The 21,868-nt window shown below is 43.7% G+C and overlaps 1 protein-coding gene across 1 annotated transcript; it reads left to right on the forward strand.

The window, feature by feature from the left end:
• The first annotated feature begins 19 nt into the window (after nt 1–19).
• LOC135377834 (GMP reductase 2-like) lies at nt 20–21,065 on the forward strand. The gene is made up of 7 exons (XM_064610538.1): nt 20–229; nt 371–490; nt 611–694; nt 760–933; nt 4,101–4,289; nt 6,665–6,867; nt 18,969–21,065. Exons 1-7 carry the CDS (start codon nt 143–145, stop codon nt 19,159–19,161), a joined length of 1,050 nt encoding a protein of 349 aa, XP_064466608.1. The 5' UTR covers nt 20–142; the 3' UTR covers nt 19,162–21,065.
• Nucleotides 21,066–21,868: the final 803 nt, after the last annotated feature.

Genomic DNA, 21,868 nt, shown 5'->3' on the forward strand with positions numbered 1-21,868 from the left:
TAACGGGCTAGCGGTGGCCGGCGGTGGCTACGGGCTACGGTACGGTCGTTCGCGTAGCCGGCGGCCGGCTCATGAGGAGGTCTCGGTCGGGTCACATCGCTCACATCATCAGATTACATAGGATATCAACTCAGCAGCAAAGATGCCACGTATCGATAACGACGTCAAACTTGATTTCAAGGACGTCCTCCTCAGACCAAAGCGGAGCACGTTGAAAAGCAGGGCTGAGGTAACGGGTCCCTGTTATCGCTGCAGCGGCTGGACTGCATGCATTGTCCTTAGTCGTGACGGTGGATAGTATCAAAGGATACCTCATCTAGTCTTTTACTATGAAGCCTTGCTCTTCACTCACGCTTGCAAATCATTGCAGGTTGATTTGACAAGGTCCTTCAAGTTCAGAAATTCCAAGGCCTCGTTTAATGGAATTCCTATTATTGCAGCCAACATGGACACAGTTGGAACATTTGAAATGGCAAAAGTGTTTGCAAAGGTGGTGTGATTTAGAACTGTTTTTAACTTCTTATTTCCAAATATACAATCATTTACTGTCACACACCTGTGGAAATGTTCTGTGGGTTTTTTATAGCAATCTTACTTACTTGCCTTTCAGCACTCACTGTTCACGGCAGTGCATAAACATTATTCAGTTGAAGAATGGCAAGAATTTTGTACAATGAATCCTCATCTCATAGAGGTGAGCCTGTTCACTGTAGTACCACATTTTAGTAGGTATATTTATAGCCCCTTTTTTGCTTACAGAATGTTGCTTTAAGTTCGGGCTGTGGCCAAGCAGATTATGAGAAGTTGAAAGCAGTCCTGGGAGCAATTCCTGCTTTGCGTTTCATCTGCTTAGATGTGGCAAATGGTTACTCCGAAGTATTTGTTCAGTTCCTCCGTATGGTCAGAAAAGAATTCCCTGAACACACCATCATGGTACAAACATTATTCATTCTACATCCCCCAAATAGCATATTAGGAAGCACAGATAAAGCAATGACAGATATCTGTGTTGTATTAATGTTCCTTGACCAACAAGCTCTGCATGTTCTTGGTATATGTGGAAAATGTGTATGTTAAAACATTAGTCATGATACTGATAGCTTCTAGGTTGGGTGTAAAAGACGTTAAGAACAGAAAAAAAATGTCATAGAACGGAGGTTTGTGTGTGTACTTTTAAGTTATTTTTCAGCATGTGCAGGGTTTCACATTGCAAATCCCATATTGATTTGGATAAAATATACCGAACTCAACTAAGCTGTCTGGTAGCCCTCTTAAAATTTTGTAGATTCTTATGTCAGATGTAGACAACAGACAAAAAGTTGTCATTTGATAACTTTTTGCCTGCCCCCCCCTTTCTTCCCTCTGTCATGGATTTGTTTACAGTCAGGATGTTACCAGTTCGCCCTTGCCCGTTTGCAGTTACTATGAAATTAAATTATAGGTGTGAGGTTGAGACACGCTGCTCCGAACTTGCCATGTAGTGTTATACCACCCACCATAGATTTGAAAGAAATGTTAAAAAAAGAAGCAACCTGAACAACTTCTGTTGTAGAAGGGCCAGGGCGCAGGCAAGCTGCTACATAATTACAACAGTGAAACCCGAGACACGGAATAAAAACAGAAGACGACAAAATCTCAAAATCTTGTCGTCTTCTGTTTTTATTCCGTGTCTCGGGTTCCACTGTTGTAATAGAAATGTATCTTTACTCAAGGGTAGTTGGGGCTCCAAATCATACATAAGCACTGTCCCACACATGAAACCAGTCTAACTTAGTGGAAGCAGTATCGAGGCAGTACTGCGGAACCTCAGTGAAACAAAGGCGGGTGGCCTGATGGTATACATATCCCCAAAGTGCTGTCGTGTTGTGCTTCTCCTATTTTGCTGTGTCCTTTTGTTAATGTACACAAAGTCGTAATCTAGAGGTCTTTTACCAGATGAACGAAAGATGCTCATGCCATTCCTGTTCATAAAAACGGGCCAAGAAAGGCTGGTTGTAAATCAATCAATCTTTTATTTCATCTAGAACAGATGAGGAGTTGCAGAAAAAAGCTGCAGAATAGCTTGACAAGCTCCCAGCCCCTTTGACACTTGAAAGCAACATACATACATATACAGTACGTTGTACAGACATATAAAACGAACACTAAAAGGCAAGAGCAGTGTGCAAGCAAAAAAAGTGTTTTGGATTGATTTCAACCTGATTTTCAACAAAGCGAATTAAAATGATTGGCAGATTATGTGACAGAGCCTGTTACCCATAATTCGTTCTTACACGAGGGACATTCCAAAGTTTTATCTTACAAAAATTGTGGGTAACTTCTTTTAATTCGAACGTAATAAGCTTTGGACGTTTAGACCTTTTCCTATACAAGCAGACTAGACAGTATTCATACAAATTGAGCACGTTTAAAATGTTAAAACAGCTTAAAGTACTTTTCAGTAGAGTCATGGTAGCCAATATTAGCTATAATTCGAATGATTTTTTTCTGCAATACTAGAAATCTATTTAAATTCTCCTTTGAAGTAGTTCCCCAAATTAAATGACAGTACTGTAAGTGAGACATAAAAAGGGAGTTAAACAACAATAACTTAATCCTATACGGAAACACATGTCTACACCTAGCAGTTATACCTACAGGTTTGCAGAGTTTATTTTCAATATAATCAATATGCTCATCCCAAAGCAATTGTTAGTGAAAAATAACTCTGAGACACTTTACCGACTTAGCTATTTCAAGAGAAGAGTTGGAATATAGTACGATCTTATTTACATTCACCAGTTTATTTTTGGGGCGAAAGATGATAACCTTTGTTTTACGTGTATTAATGCATAAACAATTTTGATCGATTCATTCTTCCAGTTCCCTAGCACTCCGTTTGCAACATCAACTGCATCTATATTGGAACCGCTAAAAAATACTCGTGTCGTCTGCATAGGAAATGAGCTCATAGTTTTCACCAAGTTGGATTATATCATTAAGATATATAATTAATAGAAGAGGTCCCAGTACACTTCCTTGTGGGGCTCTGCAATATATATTTTCCAAAGATTACTCAGCACGGCGTCCCAAATTGGCGTATTGTTTACGTTCTTCTAAGTATGATTGAAATAATTTTAAAATATGGCAGCTAGATTTGTCTTGGAGCCAGTATAGGTGGTGAAGACAGTTGTACAGAAATGAAGCAAAAATTAAGATGGGAGTCACCGTCTCTCACAGAAGAACACTGTGATTGAAGTTTTTATTTTTAATATTCATTGAGAAACGTGCTTGAAAAAAACATATTAGCTTCTAGTCAGAAAAATCATCTATTTTTTTTACCAGTTTGCCAGGATGAGCATGTTTGCAAGTTCATGTTTTTGTTAAAATTACCGCAGAGTGGCATGGACTGTTTAAAGTGCAAGTGTGCTGTTCGAATGAAAGTCTCTCTTTCTCTCTCTCTCTTTTTTTTTTTTTTTGTTACTCTGTAGTTCCCTGCTGTACTGCTGTAATAATAGAAGCAAATGGTAAACATTTTGCAAGCATCTGAGTATACAAAGGATGTACTATGACCATTATTTTCTTTTTTTTTTTTTTTGCATTGATAATTTTTTACAAATCTTAAAATTGTCATTGGCGAGCGAAATCCTTCCTCTTGCAAAGTGCCTCCAAGCCTATCCGTCAAGGCAGCAATGTCAAACGTGAGCAAATTCTTTGTTGAAAATTGATGTTTGGCACAAATTCACGAACTGGCACACTGCGCGTGCAAAAGTAATGATGGACAATGGCTGTTCGCCTTCCCGTATCAAGGTGGACCTCCAGGTGGCCACCATCAAGCTCCTCCATGCTGCATGATTAATAGAGGCTTTTGAAGAAGTCTCTAAACACAAAGATATGATTCAATCTGGGTACGTCCAAGCAGGACTGGCTGCAGCTCACAGAGCATGGGATTGAGCACACATAAATGTGTGTGTCTCTCTTAGCACCCTATTCCAGAATCAGTGTGACTTTATTTTCGACTACAATTTTTTTAGATTATGTTGTAATCACGAAAATTAATACATCGCAAATATAAATGTGTTTACAGTACATTACTCATGTGAATTACTCTTCTTCTGTAGGCTGGGAATGTGGTGACTGGGGAGATGGTGGAAGAACTTTTGCTTTCCGGAGCAGATATAATCAAAGTAGGAATTGGACCTGGATCTGTATGCACTACACGCAAAAAAACTGGAGTGGGATATCCACAGCTAAGTGCTGTCATAGAGTGCGCAGATGCAGCTCATGGTCTGGAAGGACACATTATTTCTGTAAGCAGTTTCCCTTCATTTTAATTTGGTAGCAGTAACATAACTGCGTACTGTGCCTGTGTGCTGTAAAACTTAGAATGCAGGTTCCAATGACAATGCCAATCCAATCCAATCAATGCCAATAACAGTCTTTTATCGGGCTTAATTTGAGATGAAGTTGAAGTGTCACAAGCCCTTTGGAGGGATAGTTCGCTCTTAACGGACCAGATCGTATATTTTTGTTGGAAACTGTAATGCATCTCCTACTTTACCAAGACCTCTGTTTTACTTTGTGTGAAGTTGTGCGGTACAATTTAGTACTGGCATTGCACACACAGAGGCGTATGCAAGATGTCACGTGACAACATTGTGACGTTACGAGGGTGTTCCCACCCATTGCCTGGCCGATGGCTGTCATCTTCGCTCCATTGTGACCACACCAGAATGAACGTCACACGACGTCATGGGAGCGGATGAGAGGCTCTCTAGTATTTTCCTCACTGTGGATTTTCCCCGCGCTGCAAGCTCTCACAGCCACGACAAAATACAGATAACTTAGGAACTACAATGATTTTGAGTAAAAACTTTCACAGGAGAGTGGTTTGGAGTCAAACGCTCCTGCCACATATATTTATTTCACTTAGTTTAGGGAAAGAACAACAGATGTTCAACACTTTGCTGATCATACACGTTGCGCAAGATATGTCGATGCAGGTACTGCTCCGCCTATACTCTCCAGGATGAAAACCGCGCTACGTATAATCGGGCTTTCCTGCATATTATACTTTTTTTTTCTTATTTATTACAGATTTTTTATTAAAAAAGCTACGACAGCAGCATAGATAGCGTTTTCGCAGGTGGGTTGTACAGCCAAGTGGACATTCCCTATGTAAGAGAGCACGTAACTACTAGATGACCACTTACCTAAAATTCATTGATTAACTCGTTAATTAGGGGCTTTTGGAAAAAGTGAGACAGCAGAATGGGAGACAGACCTCGTTGAAAGCTATTCTGTTTTTTAAAAATCCTGCAAGGAGCACATATGTTGAAATATCCATCGCCGAGTTTTGCTATGTGAATGAGCCGAAACCGTCTGCATCAGGAACGCAGGAAGGACAGCATTCATTCCATGTTGGTGGGCCACATGCTTTAGAGCGATGGAGATTATTGGAGTAGGTGCCGATCTGCTGGCTAGATCAACCGCTTTGTGGCCCATATGAGCCACCAGTTGCGAAGGTCATGTTGGCATCAACATATCCATGCTGCCCACTCACACAGCAGTACTCAAATTGAATCAACTTTACAGATAACGCTCGCTATGTGCGAGTTCAAGATTGGGGCCCTGAGTACTTGTTGTCCAAATGAAATTCCACCATACATTTTAAGCAAGCAATCTGTGTGTCATCATCCAGCAGGATTATAAGACTTTTTGTGCACAAATTGTTTGTTGTCTGTTCTGAGATTTTACAATATATTGACTGCAACACTCAGTTTGGCAGTGTGCTGACCAACGATACAAGCTAAAGAATAATTGCTTGACAATGAATGGACCTATCTGAACAAAAGAGCAGAATGATTAGTAGTGTGTGACAGTTGCCATCTGCTAACATTAACCAGGCTTGTGTGCAGGTGTCCTTGATAGACCCTGCCTCTCAGTTTGCTTCATTCAATCATTCAACAAAGATGTGTTTAAAAAGTAGAGGGCATATGTGATTGTCTTCAGCAAATGAAGCTTCTGGTTATTGTTCCATTTCTGTACTTTTACATCTCCTGAGAACATCATCTAATGTTTATGAAGTGTCACAAAATGAAAATTTTGTTTTTGTGAACATCATGTGTGTGCTACGTGCAGGGTTCTGACTTGTCGGTGTTGTCATTTAGCTATGCTTGGGAGGCATTCGCCAGAGTTTTCAATTTCCGGAAAATTGACTTATTCGGAGATACCTTTCAGAGAACCCCCGAAAAATGCAATTTTCTTTTTTTTTTTAAATTGAGGGCTCCGGTGGGGGCCTCCCATTTTTTGTCAAATGAAAACACTGAAAAGTCTGAACCCTAGCTATATGCAGGATATGCATTTATGAAAACATTCTTCTTTGACCTAATCCGCAGGCTTCGCAGGGTTACCAAAGTACCCCTTCTCTTGAAAATCATGCAGACTCATGTTTCTTTTTAGCACGCCTAGAGTTCTCATTGTATATAGAGATTTGGTTGGGTGACATTGGTGACCTGCCTTTGATAATACTGGTGCAATGCGCAATATTATTATGGCTTTATTATTATTTTGCCTCGTTATGATTTTCACTTCATTATTTGCGCTTTTGTATACTCTATTCCCATAGCCTGCACACCCCTTTTCCCTGATGTGACACTCACGAAATATCACTTCTTTCCTTTAGGATGGTGGCTGTACATGCCCTGGGGATGTTGCCAAAGCATTTGGAGCTGGTGCAGACTTTGTGATGCTTGGAGGAATGTTGGCAGGACATGATCAGAGTGGAGGAGATATCATTGAAAAAGATGGCAAGAAGTACAAGAGCTTCTATGGCATGAGTTCTGCCACAGCAATGCAGAAATACCATGGAGGAGTTGCAGAATACAGGTGAGTGTATCTTATGCATAGGCGTTCTATATGAACCACTTGAATTGGAAAACCAAACATATTTTACAATATTATACATAAATGTAGAATATGTTTTTATTGTGGACTAACCTGATGGAGCCAGCGAGACTTGAATTTGAGACTATGCAAAAGGAGCAAATGAGCAGTACAAGACACCTCCATAAATTTTTCGTCTTTGGCTTCGTCATCTTGTACAACAAATAGCATGCTTTATTGCATAAAAACAGTTACCCTAGCTGAACTGTAGCAGACACGACAGGTCTTTGATCTACATGCCCTGTGGAATACCTCGCGCTCCTTCTGCAATCCCGTAATGAGTGGTGTTGATATCACTCAGTGATGCTATGGAACCCAGTGCCAATCAGATGGCTCGCTCAAGGCTGCTTGTTGGAAACTGCACCATGCTGGGCGCATGAAACATCATGTCAGTAGATTGGGCCGTTCCTCAAAGGTCGTGCCACTCTGCACATAGGTGATTTCCCAAAGTGTTCTTTCATCATTTCCTTGTACCTTTAATGTAGCAGTCTCTGCGAGTAACAGCAGCATACGTACCATGAATCCTTGTGGATGGGGAACTTTTGGGGCAAAATGCCAGAAAATCTCTGCCGAAACAAATACTAGCCCCAAATGCAACTCGTACGCGTACCAAACATGATACAAAACATAGCTGAAAACGGACAATAAAAGCAAAATTCAATAGGAATGCAAAATGTCCCCAACTGCATGCACCGTAATGATTGACATACACTATGATAAATGATTAAAAAATGACTACCGTACTTTCTTGCAAAAAGGACGGGATGGAAGCAGATGGAGAAATATTCAAGGAGGTACTCACAATATCGTCATGACAATTTTTCTGGTCAGAATTTGTGGTGAGCTCCCGCTGTGACACGCAGATCTGTGGCTGCAAGTAAACCGCTAGCTTGCTCACAAAATTGCAGTGTTAACAATATGGTGAGTTACATAGTCGTGTCAGAGTCGTGGAAGTTCAGGAAACAGAATGACATGCACAATGATGCTTGGAAGTAATTTGGTTCATTCCGTCACAAGAATATTGCACTATACAGTAGAATCTCGTTGATATGAATCTCACGGGGTAGCGGAAAAAATTCGTATCATCCGAAATTCGTATCAAACGAAAATAAACCAAAATAAAAATTGAGGCAAGAAAATAGACAGTGATTGTTCATTTTTCATTACTGTCAGTGAAAGAGGTCGGTCGTAACACTTTTGTGTCTCCGTCTTTGGCCAATGCTGCCCAAATTCGCGAGATGATATGAAAGACCCAGCACGTGCTTTCCACCCGCGAGTCGCGCGACAGTGTTCTAAAGCGAGCTTCTCGCAAAGCACACAGGTGCTAGGTGAAGCCGACTTGCGGAATGGTGAAGAAGTTGTCCTGATATGGTCCCTCCACGTGTTCTGGTCGCTGTTTTCTGACAGTGTTCTAAAGCGAGCTTCTCCCCAAGCACACAGGTGCTAGGTGAAGCCGACTTGCGGAATGGTGAAGAAGTTGTCCTGATATGGTCCCTCCATGTGTTCTGCTCGCTGTTTTCCGACAGTGTTCTAAAGCGAGCTTCTCCCAAAGCACACAGGTGCTAGGTGAAGCCGACTTGCGGAATGGTGAAGAAGTTGTCCTGATATGGTCCCTCCATGTGTTCTGGTCGCTGTTTTCTGACAGTGTTCTAAAGCGAGCTTCTCCCAAAGCACACAGGTGCTAGGTGAAGCCGACATGCGGAATGGTGAAGAAGTCGTCCTGATATGGTCCCTCCACGTGTTCTGGTCGCTGTTTTCTGACAGTGTTCTAAAGCGAGCTTCTCCCAAAGCACACAGGTGCTAGGTGAAGCTGACTTGCGGAATGGTGAAAAAGTTGTCCTGATATGGTCCCTCCACGTGTTCTGGTCGCTGTTTTCTGACAGTGTTCTAAAGCGAGCTTCTCCCAAAGCACACAGGTGCTAGGCGAAGCCGACTTGCGGAATGGTGAAAAAGTTGTCCTGATATGGTCACTCCACGTGTTCTGGTCGCTGTTTGCTGACAGTGTTCTAAAGCGAGCTTCTCCCAAAGCACACAGGTGCTAGGTGAAGCCGACTTGCGGAATGGTGAAGTTGTCGTCCTGATATGGTCCCTCCGCGTGTTCTGGTCGCTGTTTTCTGACAGTGTTCTAAAGCGAGCTTCTCCCACAGTACACAGGTGCTAGGTGAAGCCGACTTGCGGAATGGTGAAGTTGTCGTCCTGATATGGTCCCTCCACGTGTTCTGGTCGCTGTTTTCTGACAGTGTTCTAAAGCGAGCTTCTCCCAAAGCACACAGGTGCTAGGCGAAGCCGACTTGCGGAATGGTGAAAAAGTTGTCCTGATATGGTCCCTCCACGTGTTCTGGTCGCTGTTTTCTGACAGTGTTCTAAAGCGAGCTTCTCCCAAAGCACACAGGTGCTAGGTGAAGCCGACTTGCGGAATGGTGAAGTTGTCGTCCTGATATGGTCCCTCCACGTGTTCTGGTCGCTGTTTTCTGACAGTGTTCTAAAGCGAGCTTCTCCCAAAGCACGCAGGTGCTAGGTGAAGCCGACTTGCGGAATGGTGAAGAAGTTGTCCTGATATGGTCCCTCCACGTGTTCTGGTCGCTGTTTTCTGACAGTGTTCTAAAGCGAGCTTCTCCCAAAGCACGCAGGTGCTAGGTGAAGCCGACTTGCGGAATGGTGAAGAAGTTGTCCTGATATGGTCCCTCCACGTGTTCTGGTCGCTGTTTTCTGACAGTGTTCTAAAGCCAGCTTCTCCCAAAGCACACAGGTGCTAGGTGAAGCCGACTTGCGGAATGGTGAAGAAGTTGTCCTGATATGGTCCCTCCACGTGTTCTGGTCGCTGTTTTCTGACAGTGTTCTAAAACGAGCTTCTCCCAAAGCCCACAGGTGCTAGATGAAGCCGACATGCGGAATGGTGAAGAAGTCGTCCTGATATGGTCCCTCCACGTGTTCTGGTCGCTGTTTTCTGACAGTGTTCTAAAGCGAGCTTCCCCCAAAGCACACAGGTGCTAGGTGAAGCCGACTTGCGGAATGGTGAAGAAGTTGTCCTGATATGGTCCCTCCACGTGTTCTGGTCGCTGTTTCCTGACAGTGTTCTAAAGCGAGCTTCTCCCACAGTACACAGGTGCTAGGTGAAGCCGACTTGCGGAATGGTGAAGTTGTCGTCCTGATATGGTCCCTCCACGTGTTCTGGTCGCTGTTTACTGACAGTGTTCTAAAGCGAGCTTCTCCCCAAGCACACAGGTGCTAGGTGAAGCCGACTTGCGGAATGGTGAAGAAGTTGTCCTGATATTGTCCCTCCACGTGTTCTGGTCGCTGTTTTCTGACAGTGTTCTAAAGCGAGCTTCTCCCCAAGCACACAGGTGCTAGGTGAAGCCGACTTGCGGAGTGGTGAAGAAGTTGTCCTGATATGGTCTCTCCATGTGTTCTGCTCGCTGTTTTCTGACAGTGTTCTAAAGCGAGCTTCTCCCAAAGCACACAGGTGCTAGGTGAAGCCGACTTGCGGAATGGTGAAGTTGTCCTGATATGGTCCCTCCACGTGTTCTGGTCGCTGTTTTCTGACAGTGTTCTAAAGCGAGCTTCTCCCAAAGCACACAGGTGCTAGGTGAAGCCGACTTGCGGAATGGTGAAGTTGTTGTCCTGATATGGTCCCTCCACGTGTTCTGGTCGCTGTTTTCTGACAGTGTTCTAAAGCGAGCTTCTCCCAGAGCACACAGGTGCTAGGTGAAGCCGACTTGCGGAATGGTGAAGAAGTTGTCCTGATATGGTCCCTCCACGTGTTCTGGTCGCTGTTTTCTGACAGTGTTCTAAAGCGAGCTTCTCCCAAAGCACACAGGTGCTAGGTGAAGCCGACATGCGGAATGGTGAAGAAGTCGTCCTGATGTGGTCCCTCCACGTGTTCTGGTCGCTGTTTTCTGACAGTGTTCTAAAGCGAGCTTCTCCCAAAGCCCACAGGCGCTAGGTGAAGCCGACTTGCGGAATGGTGAAGAAGTTGTCCTGATATGGTCCCTCCACGTGTTCTTGTCGCTGTTTTCTGACAGTGTTCTAAAGCGAGCTTCTCCCAAAGCACACAGGTGCTAGGTGAAGCCGACTGGCGGAATGGTGAAAAAGTTGTCCTGATATGGTCCCTCCACGTGTTCTGGTCGCTGTTTTCTGACAGTGTTCTAAAGCGAGCTTCTCCCCAAGCACACAGGTGCTAGGTGAAGCCGACTTGCGGAATGGTGAAGAAGTTGTCCTGATATGGTCCCTCCATGTGTTCTGGTCGCTGTTTTCTGACAGTGTTCTAAAGCGAGCTTCTCCCAAAGCCCACAGGTACTAGGTGAAGCCGACTTGCGGAATGGTGAAGAAGTTGTCCTGATATGGTCGCTCCACGTGTTCTGGTCGCTGTTTTCTGACAGTGTTCTAAAGCGAGCTTCTCCCAAAGCACACAGGTGCTAGGTGAAGCCGACTTGTGGAATGGTGAAAAAGTTGTCCTGATATGGTCCCTCCACGTGTTCTGGTCGCTGTTTTCTGACAGTGTTCTAAAGCGAGCTTCTCCCAAAGTAGACAGGTGCTAGGTGAAGCCGACTTGCGGAATGGTGAAGAAGTTGTCCTGATATGGTCCCTCCACGTGTTCTGGTCGCGGTTTTCTGACAGTGTTCTAAAGCGAGCTTCTCCCAAAGCACACAGGTGCTAGGTGAAGCCGACTTGCGGAATCGTGAAGAAGTTGTCCTGATATGGTCCCTCCACGTGTTCTGGTCGCTGTTTTCTGACAGTGTTCTAAAGCGAGCTTCTCTCCAAGCACACAGGTGCTAGGTGAAGCCGACTTGCGGAATGGTGAAGTTGTCCTGATATGGTCCCTCCATGTGTTCTGGTCGCTGTTTTCTGACAGTGTTCTAAAGCGAGCTTCTCCCAAAGCACACAGGTGCTAGGTGAAGCCGACTTGCGGAATGGTGAAGAAGTTGTCCTGATATGGTCCCTCCACGTGTTCTGGTCGCTGTTTTCTGACAGTGTTCTAAAGCGAGCTTCTCCCAAAGCACACAGGTGCTAGGTGAAGCCGACTTGCGGAATGGTGAAAAAGTTGTCCTGATATGGTCCCTCCACGTGTTCTGGTCGCTGTTTTCTGATAGTGTTCTAAAGCGAGCTTCTCCCAAAGCACACAGGTGCTAGGTGAAGCCGACTTGCGGAATGGTGAAAAAGTTGTCCTGATATGGTCCCTCCACGTGTTCTGGTCGCTGTTTTCTGTCAGTGCGATGTCAGACAGCTTCGCGGTTTATTGCTGCGAGGGGGGTAAAAAGGTCAAAACAGAGATAAGGTGACAAGGTTCCGGGCCGTGTAATCCCTTTGATCTATCTACACCACCACCACCACCAAAGGGAGAGTCATTGCTTGCATTGCACAACATGATGTAAGGGAGGTCGTGGTGGGGATGGTGACCCAAGCAGCACAATGTACTGAAAGTCGAGTGCAATAGGGGTGGACGGGTAGGTGGAAGGCTTTGAGCAGACTCGTGAAACTAAAGAACATTGATAAGACACATACGTCCACCCCTATTGCACTCAACTTTCAGTACATTGTGCTGCTTGGGGAGGATCTCCCTCCCTTTTCAAAAGAAGGAGCAGCATGACGTAATCGCGCGCTCACGCGTCACGGGGGAACGACCTCTGACCTTGGCTCGTTCGTATCATCCGTAAAGGCAAGATAACGCGTTCGTTTCATCTGAACTCTAATACATGGGAAGAATAGGCATTCCGGCCGGGACCGGGAAAGAATTCGTATCATCCATGATTCTATCATCGAGATTCTACTGTACTATTTTTCGTAGGAATTGTTCCAGTCACCCTTTTGGGAAGACAACTGTCTTTGTGTTTGCCTCTTCATTCTCTTGATGTTCATAACATCTAGCTTGCCTCCTCCTACTGTGTCCTGCAAGTGTCCTGCATGTTGTATTTTCCTTAGTATTTCCACTCGGAGAGCAGTAGAGTTCCAGGTACATAGTTCCTTTTAGAATTGCATTTGACTATGCATGACTGCATTTTAATTATGTATTTTTAAAGTAGCTTGGAAACCACTTTATGTTACCCTTGAAGTTACCCTTCATACAGTATTAAGGCGGGATGTGGCTCTTAAAATGGTAAAAAATGACCAAAAATTATGTTTCTCAAAAGCATTTTTGTTACAGAGTTTGTTATCTGCAGTAGCTATTCCCAAAGCATTTAAAAAAAATTGACCCCAAAATATAATAATGAAGCCAATATTTGCATTTTTGAGCCAACCACCCCACTAGTACCAGTCTCTCTCTGCCTTTACTTGTGTAATTCCAAAGTATTTGGTACAGTTACGTTCTCGTTTGGTGCATCTGTTACAATAAATTCTCTAGGGGCGATTTCATCTCAGATCAGGCAAGCCGGTCCCCTTTGGTCCTCCGATTTCGTTGATTCTTTTTTATGTTAAAGCCACACCTCTATGATGAACAGTGCCACTGGTCCGAAACTTGAGATCGCAGTAGTTGCCGAGAAAAAAATTGACGAGCGTGCCTGGGTGGCGTCGTGCGCTTCACAGAATCTTCCTCGGGTGGTACTTTGAGAGCGTCTCGTCCGCACCACGAACACGCTAGAGGAGCGCCAATTTTTTTGCGCATTCTACAGATGTCGGACTACCACTTAATTTAAAAAAACGGGCATTTCCTCTTACGAACTGTTCGATAAAAAATCGCGAAAACGCTCGTGAGCGCGATTTTACGTACATTTTAAACTTTTATTGCGGAAGAAGTACGCATGGTAGAATTACGAACTATGCACCAAATGAAAGATAATTAATTGCTCTTTCCAACGACGTATTACACATAAATGTGAGTGTTACTGGAGAATAGGTAGAATAAGACGAACCATGCTGCCTCCGTGAAAATACGCGAAGTTCGTAGGTGAATTCCTCAAAAACCCCACTTTTAATTTTGGTTAAAAAAATTGCATGGAATCCTGATTATATTACCTTTCCAATGGTGTAAAATTTGTGTGTTCTAAAAGTTTAGAACCGAAATGCCGGCGCGCATGAGGAGAGCAGGTACAACGCGATCATGCGGTTCCAACTCCGGCTATACTCCGGCGTTTGTACTGATCGTCGACGAAGGGAACCTGACTTCCACGTATCTATGCTACACTGCAGTTCATCACCTGTTGTGCTGTGATGGAGATTTCGTGCCATATCGTATTTCGACAACGGACAGGCTGCAAAGAAGAAACATTGGCATCAGGTTGCGTGACGCGGAGGCTATGTTCTCTTTCACCCAAACTTTGTGCCCGCGTCCCATCGCCTTTGCCGGATGTACATACGGATTATAAGTAATAAGCAAACCCGCACTGGGGACACCAGACGCCAGACTTCCTAACAAAAATGACCTTGCTGCGGTGTGGACAGGTTCGTTTGGTCGCCGTGTGTGGCCAATAATGCACGGACCTGCCGTCGACGATGCAGCGGTTGAGTGAGGTGTCTGAATAACTTTTGGTTCGTCAGCGTTGGAAGTCGTCTCCATGGCTCGGAACATTTATAGTGAGGAACGTGTGTTTTGTGCCGATTATGCACGTCGACATCAGAAAAGGATTCTTCGCCAGAGTGGATTCACAACTGTGTCAAGCCTTGACATCGATGCGCTGAAGGCGCTTCTCGACCCTGAGCGACGTGATGAAGTCTGCGGTGAGGACCAACTATGTAAGAATTGTGTTGCGTACTTTCGTTCAGCAATTAGTGGTCTATCGCAGTCCTCGCCCGTTGCTCTATCTGACACAGACTATGTTCAGAGTGAGGACATTATTGAAGAAATTAATAAGAGTATTTCGACGGCAAATATCGACGTAACTCCGCTGCGGCAGCCGGCGTCTCTCAAAAGGAAACAAATGCCGTCGTATGCGTCACGAAAACGGAGAGAAGTTGGCGACGCATTGAGCAGGTCAATAAGCCGCAGAATAAGTGATGCATATGACATAGACGAACCGACCACCTCCGGAAAAGACTGCACAAGATGTTCTAGCCTTTTGCGCAACATCAGGACCGCTTATCAGAAGTGCACCACTAATCAAGGAAGATGCCAGATTCTTACGCTTCTTCCTGAAAACATGACGAAAAAAGAAATAGTAGGACTGATCCCGGATGCAACGAAATATGTGATAGAAAAATCAAAAAGCCTGAAAGGGAAGCAGGGCGTGTGGGCGATGCCGGACAAGTATGGTGGGCATCCTGTCAGCGAAAACGACGTACAGGTTGCACTCCGGTACTATCTTGAAGACGAAAAGGACTGTTCTGTCCAAAGTCCCAACAAAAAAGACGTAATTCATGTCACCAGAGACGGGAAGAGAGTCGCTGTTGCAAAGCGCTTTATGACTCGTTCTATACGGGAAACGTTTAGCCTGCTCAAGAGTGCTCATCCGGACATCAATATAGGACTGACGAAGTTCTACACACTTCGGCCTAAGTGGGTTCGCACAGACCCACGTCCGGAACAGTGCGTGTGTTTGTACTGCGCAAACTTTGATTTGATCATCGCGGCCATAAACAGTGCGTCATCCATCCAGCTAAGCAGAGACCAACTGAATGCGATGTCTGTATGTCCTGAGCCACAAAGGACATGCTTTTTGCAAGAGTGTCGCAGTTGTCAAGGGGCCAAAACAATCAACCTACAGAAGCTAAGGATCGAGCGTGCCGACGACGTTGATATGGCTCTCTGGGAATCTGGTGACCTCATTAGGAAAACGCTAAAGGCATCGATATTCCTGAAGGCGGTCAGGAAATGTGCTGCTCTGTACACCAAGCATGAATATATATACAACATACAAAGAAGCGCCATTTGGAACGAGAAGGCCTTCGTGGATCCAAGACATGTCATCATGCACTTCGATTTCGCAGAAAACTGGAGAGTCAACTTCTCAAGTGAGGTCCAAGGGCGTTATTGGAAGACGGATCAAATATCCTTATTCACCTGTGTTGTAACGACCATGTCTTCGACAAAAAGTTTTGCCACAGTGAGTGACGACCTATCTCACGATACTGCACATGCCCTTCTTGCCCTCCAAAACATAACCGAGGCTATAGAAGACATCCTGCCCGTGTTTTCCCATGTGATATACGTGTCCGACGGTGCTGCAGCGCACTTTAAGAACAGATACCAGCTCTATGAAATGGGGAAAAACAACTTGTTGCTGCGATGGATTTTCTCTGCCAGTGGCCATGGAAAAAACGCGTGCGATGGTGTCGGGGGCTCTTTGAAACATATCGCAAGCTTGCATAACTTGCGATGTCCACCTGCTGAAGCTATTCAAACCGCTGAAGATTTTGTGTGCGCTCTCAAAAAGAAGGAACACGCAACGGAATTGCTGCACATTCCGTCGGCTCAGGTTGCAGCCTTTCGAAATTCGAAAAAGGATGAATGGGAACTGGTTCGGCCAGTGACAGGGATCCGTTCATCCCATGTGTGGTACAAAGCATCTGAAGGTCATGCAGTATCTGGAGTTCAGCTAGCAAGAACCGCCGAGGACATGTTTGAACCTTGGTCATAGCTGCGTTGTTTTCAGCCCGCCGAACGATCAGCACACTACGTCTGGCTGGTGATGTGCATACAAATCTATGCTTTCCAACAGGACCAGTTTGTAATGCCGCTCACACATAGGTGACATTTGTTCCCGATTTCCGCATTCCACTTTCACAGCTGTGTTTTGTATTTAAAATGTACATACGGCTCTTTCATGCACTGTAACTATATTTTACTCTTGTTTTAGTGTCTTTCGTAAATTCTCTCTAAAGGTGAGCGATAGCAAAGCCAGTCACCAAATAAACCACTCTACCGGCTTGCAGTGTTGTATTATTCCTGTACATGCGGATCAATATATTAGGCCAGCTGCCCTGCTTCAAGGTCGTTAAATACGGACCACATCTCAAGCGCCTGTCAACAGAAAACAAAGGATTAGAACGGAAGAACATGGAACCGTCGGGCCGCGTTGTACCTGCTCTCCTCATGTACGTAACATACTAGCAACGTTTGTTCTTTGCACCCTGTCCTAGTCGAAATACGATATGGCACGAAATGTCCATCTCAGGCACAGGAGGTGATGAAAGCCAGGTTCCCTTCGTCGACGATCAGTACAAACGCCGGAGGGTGGCCAGAATTGGAACCGCATGACGGCGTTGTACCTGCTCTCCTTATGGGCGCTGGCATTTCGGTTCTAAACTTTTAGAACACACAAATTTTACACCATTGGAAAGGTAATATATTCAGGATTCCATGCAATTTTTGTTGCCAAAATTAAAGGTGGGGTTTTTGAGGAATTGACCTACGAACTTCGTGTACTTTCACTGAGGCAGCATGGTTCGTCTTATTCTACCTATCCTCCAGTAACACTCACATTTATGTGTCATACGCCGTTGGAAAGAGCAATTAATTATCTTTCATTTGGTGCATAGTTCGTAATTCTGCCATGCGTACTTCTTCCGCAATAAAAGTTTAAAATGTGCGTAAAATCGCGCTCACGAGCGTTTTCGCGATTTTTTATCGAACAGTTCGTGAGAGGAAATGCCCGTTTTTTTAAATTAAGTGGTAGTCCGACATCTGTAGAATGCGCAAAAAAATTGGCGCTCCTCTAGCGTGTTCGTGGTGCGGACGAGACGCTCTCAAAGTACCACCCGAGGAAGATTCTGTGAAGCGCACGACGCCACCCAGGCACGCTCGTCAATTTTTTTCTCGACAACTACTGCGATCTCAAGTTTCGGACCAGTGGCACTGTTCATCATAGAGGTGTGGCTTTAGCATAAAAAAGAATCAACGAAATCGGAGGACCAAAGGGGACCGGCTTGCCTGATCTGAGATGAAATCGCCCCTAGGGCAGTGGTTCCCAAGCTGTGGTCCGCGGACCCCCGGGGGTCCCCGAGAGTATTCGTGGGTGTCCGCAACGATTGAAGACCGTCTTGGCGAGTGCGAGTTTTTCATGTGTGACACTGTGATACTAAAGAAGCAGAAATATACTACCTTCTCATTTCCTGCATGGCGGTGACTCGTTTCTTTGTCTGTTTGTTTTTCCTTTTCTTTCCCTTTTCTTTCTTCACGTCCCTTATTAATGTTAACATGAATCATACTTAACGGGGGTCCTCGAATGGATTCTCTGTGGTTTTGGGAGATCGACACAACGAGAAGTTTGGGAAACGCTGCTCTAGGGGACGAAAGTATTTTTATTGTTCAGAATTTAGGATGTGATTTGTTGCACCCAGGAGGGGGGACCTAACTCAGTCACCATTTAGATTCTTCCAAGTTTTATGAACCTGCCACTAAAAATTTTATATGTAAAGAAAATCAAATATCACCCCCTGGAGTAACCTTACAGCTACATGAAAATCATATTTTCAGAATGCCTCATGATTATTATACTTTAAAATTGAGTAACAGTGAGGTGAGCCTGTTTTTCAAATTTCAATATCTTATAACATTTTTCTTTAATGAAGATACTTCAAATCTGATACTACATTTGAGATCAGTGTGTCAAAATATATATGACTGCAAAGTTTCGTTAGGATATCTTCAAAGGTAAAGCTTCTGGTTATGAGCCACATCTGTGAGAAAACTGGACTACATCTTCAAGGTCAAATACTTTTTATTCATTCACAATGGCATTAATAAACTACCAATCATTATTGTGCAGTGGGATAGAGTGGCAACTGTTTCATCGACAGACCATCCAATGCACATGTCAGACATAACAGATTTTATCCTTTCTTTCCTTTTCTTAATGCTGTAAGGGTGACAGTGGCTGTTTCTATTAGCTTCAGTTTAGTGCAGCATGTAAATCAACTTTTAATTAATTTTTCTTCAATTTATATCTGGTCAAACCTTTGTTCCTGCTGTAAAGCACAACTGTCTCTCACTGCAGCTCTTTGATCATAAGTCATTTGTAGACGTTGTAACAGCAGTTGTAATGCCTTTGTGTTTTAATAGATATGCAACTCTGATTGTCATCTGATTACTCTACGGATCTATGAGTTGGTTTATTGGAGCTGTCCCTTGCAGATGTTACAGATTGAGCCCTTCTGTTATGTCTATTTTGCAGGGCTTCTGAGGGCAAAACGGTGTGCGTGCCATATCGGGGTGATGTTTCAGCCACCATACAGGACATACTGGGTGGTTTACGTTCTGCATGCACCTACACAGGTGCTGGACGTCTAAAAGAGCTTGCTCGCAGAACTACCTTTGTCCGTGTCACACAGCAGGTCAATGAAGTGTTTCAACAGCAGGAAGTCTGAGCCCCTGAAAATATCTATTGTAGCAGCACTACAGGTATCCACATACATGTAGTGCTGCAAAAGTCAGTGGAATTTTTAGAGAACTTCGAAGCAGAGATATACTTAATAGAGGTAATCAAGATTGGACTCTCGTCTAGCACAAGGATATAGCGCATCTCTTTAGCCCAAACAGATATTACCAGATAGCCAAAATATTAATCTGTGGTAATAGGTATGGGGCAGCAAAAATAAGCTAGAATTATGTATTAGAAACTGCAATGTTTGATAGTATCTGGGACTGTTGTAATTTACCACATACTAGAGTTATTATTACATGCATGCACACGTGTTCAGCAATGTTAATTTTTTATTTTTATCTGTTCTATTACAAGCGAAAAGCAAGAGCTAAAAAATAGGTTGCGACATTCACACTGGTTGTGTCTTTGATTAGGTATCACCTGCAAGAATCAAAACAACATTGTACTATTTTTTAATAAGGTAATTCCATGCCAAACATCCCAGATGTTGCACTCGACCATACCCCTTCCCCCTAAATTGTGGTTCTTATTTATTTATTCATTCATTTCTGTTCATTCCATGGTATTTGGTACTATTTGGTCTACTTCAGTGCCATTTTCAGGTAATAAAGGAGGACAAAACCAATGTAAAATTTGTGAGCACCCCTGCTTTTGTCACAACCACTCCAACTTGACACTTTTTTTTCCCCTTGTAAGCGCAAGCAGGGAAGCAATTTTTTGCAGGTTCAGAATTGCTTTTCTTAAAAAAAAATTTTGAGCGAGTTATATACCTTCAAGGCAAAAAGGCATCATAGTTTGAATGACTATGACAAAAGCATGGATCCTTATTAAAAATTTTGAACATCCCTGCATTTGTAGTGTTTGCTGTGTGGATAAATACAGGAAAAGAAACAAACATCTTTTACTCCTCTGTGAACTTAAAATAGTGGCCATGCACACATTTGTGTGTGTGCATCAAAAATACCTTGGGGGAAGACATTGCCACACTGAAGTAATAGAGCACAATTTTTTAAAGCAATCTCGGATTGTCGAGCACAACGTCTGAACATTCGGCATGGATGACCAAATTGTGTAGGCTGTAGCCACTAGGCTTATTTTGAAGCCTTACTTGCAAGCTGTGTATCAGAATTTGTATAAGCATAGTTGGGAAGGTTAACCTTCTGAGCACTACATGGTGGCAAGTAAGTTCGCAAGTGTGAACAAAATTGTAAGTTGTATCACTCAATATAATATAACTGAACAATGTCACCATAATATGAGCAGACAGATGCACTGAGTCCACAACTACTTCTCTGTAAGCAGGGCCTCAGGAAGAAAGCCAAATGCAGAACTTTCACACACCATCATTTACTGGTTGTGAATGGAGGATGGAATCTCTATCATAGGGTTATTGTCTCCTTTTCTGTCTCGCTATTTTTCAAAGTTATCAGGCAGTTGGCCAGTGGCGAATGGCCCTCAGTTTTTTTTTTTTTTTAGACAGACTATTTCACTATGCGTGTTTTCTACTGGTTGTGGTTCCCTACCTTTGAAGTGGCAGTTTCTCTCTTCAGAGAATGGCTTTTCATGTTTAAATCTTCTGCAAAGTTTTGTGCTGTGTCCCCACTATGGATAGAAGCTCAAGCTTGTCGTTAGTAGTCTGATGAACCTAGTCACAACATTTATGTTATTTTTCTCCATTGATCCCAGTGATATTTTAATGGTGATTTAGATATTGCAGCTTAATTGTATTTTGCCTGTATTGTACACAACAAAATTATTACTAGTCATTTTCTGGATGTGAGTATACCATGGAAAATACTGTCCAGAGGGGTTAATTTAAAGATATAAAGATCTGATATGTTGTATTTCATTATTTTACCATTAAAGAAAAAGGAATACATTTTTGAAGAGTTGTTGGTTTAATGTCATTCCCCAAACTTCAGGTCTGCATAGCAGTTCAGGGGTGCGTTCGAATAATGATGTGTCACACATGCCAACACAGTTTGTGCCATATATGCGGCTTCGAGTCAAAGTATTCGCATGAGCACTCTGAGCACCCCTACGCGTGCCATCTACTGCCATTCGTCTGCAACGTGTATTTAATAAAGACACTCCAGAGGGTGCATAGCAAGAGGCGCGAGAATGGAATCAGCCGTAATAGCAGACAACAAGAATTTCTCTTAGTTCAACGTGGACACCGATGAAATTGTGGCCTTTTTATTGTTAATTTCATTGTTTAATTGTTTTGTTAATTAAAAATTGTTTTAAGTGCTAATGCGTATCTAACATGAGACACTAAACTTACAAGTGTAATTGTTCCACGCTGTTTCACCTTCACGGTATGCCAATGGTATGACGCCATTTGTTCAAACAAAACAGCCGCCGCAAACTGTCTTGTTAAATTTTGTTTATGTTATGTTTTGTTTGCGTTAAATTGTTAAATTTTTCGACGAGCGCGCCCTCCTCCGAAAATCGGCACAAGCGCAAAGATCACTCTGTGAAATCTGCATCGGAGGAGACATCCCAAAGTGTACCTTCTGCGATGCACATGTGCGCCTGCAGAGAATTCGGATGACGCACCATTATGGCGGCACTTCCGGTATGCGGTGGCCATCTCAGACTATTCGAAGGCACCCAATGACTGTGAACCACTGACGGTTCTGTGACTGTGTGTTTATTAATGCGGTAGCATTATAGCCCTCGCTACGCAA

This window comes from Ornithodoros turicata, chromosome 1 (assembly GCF_037126465.1).
Source record: "Ornithodoros turicata isolate Travis chromosome 1, ASM3712646v1, whole genome shotgun sequence".
NCBI classification, from domain to species: domain Eukaryota; kingdom Metazoa; phylum Arthropoda; class Arachnida; order Ixodida; family Argasidae; genus Ornithodoros; species Ornithodoros turicata.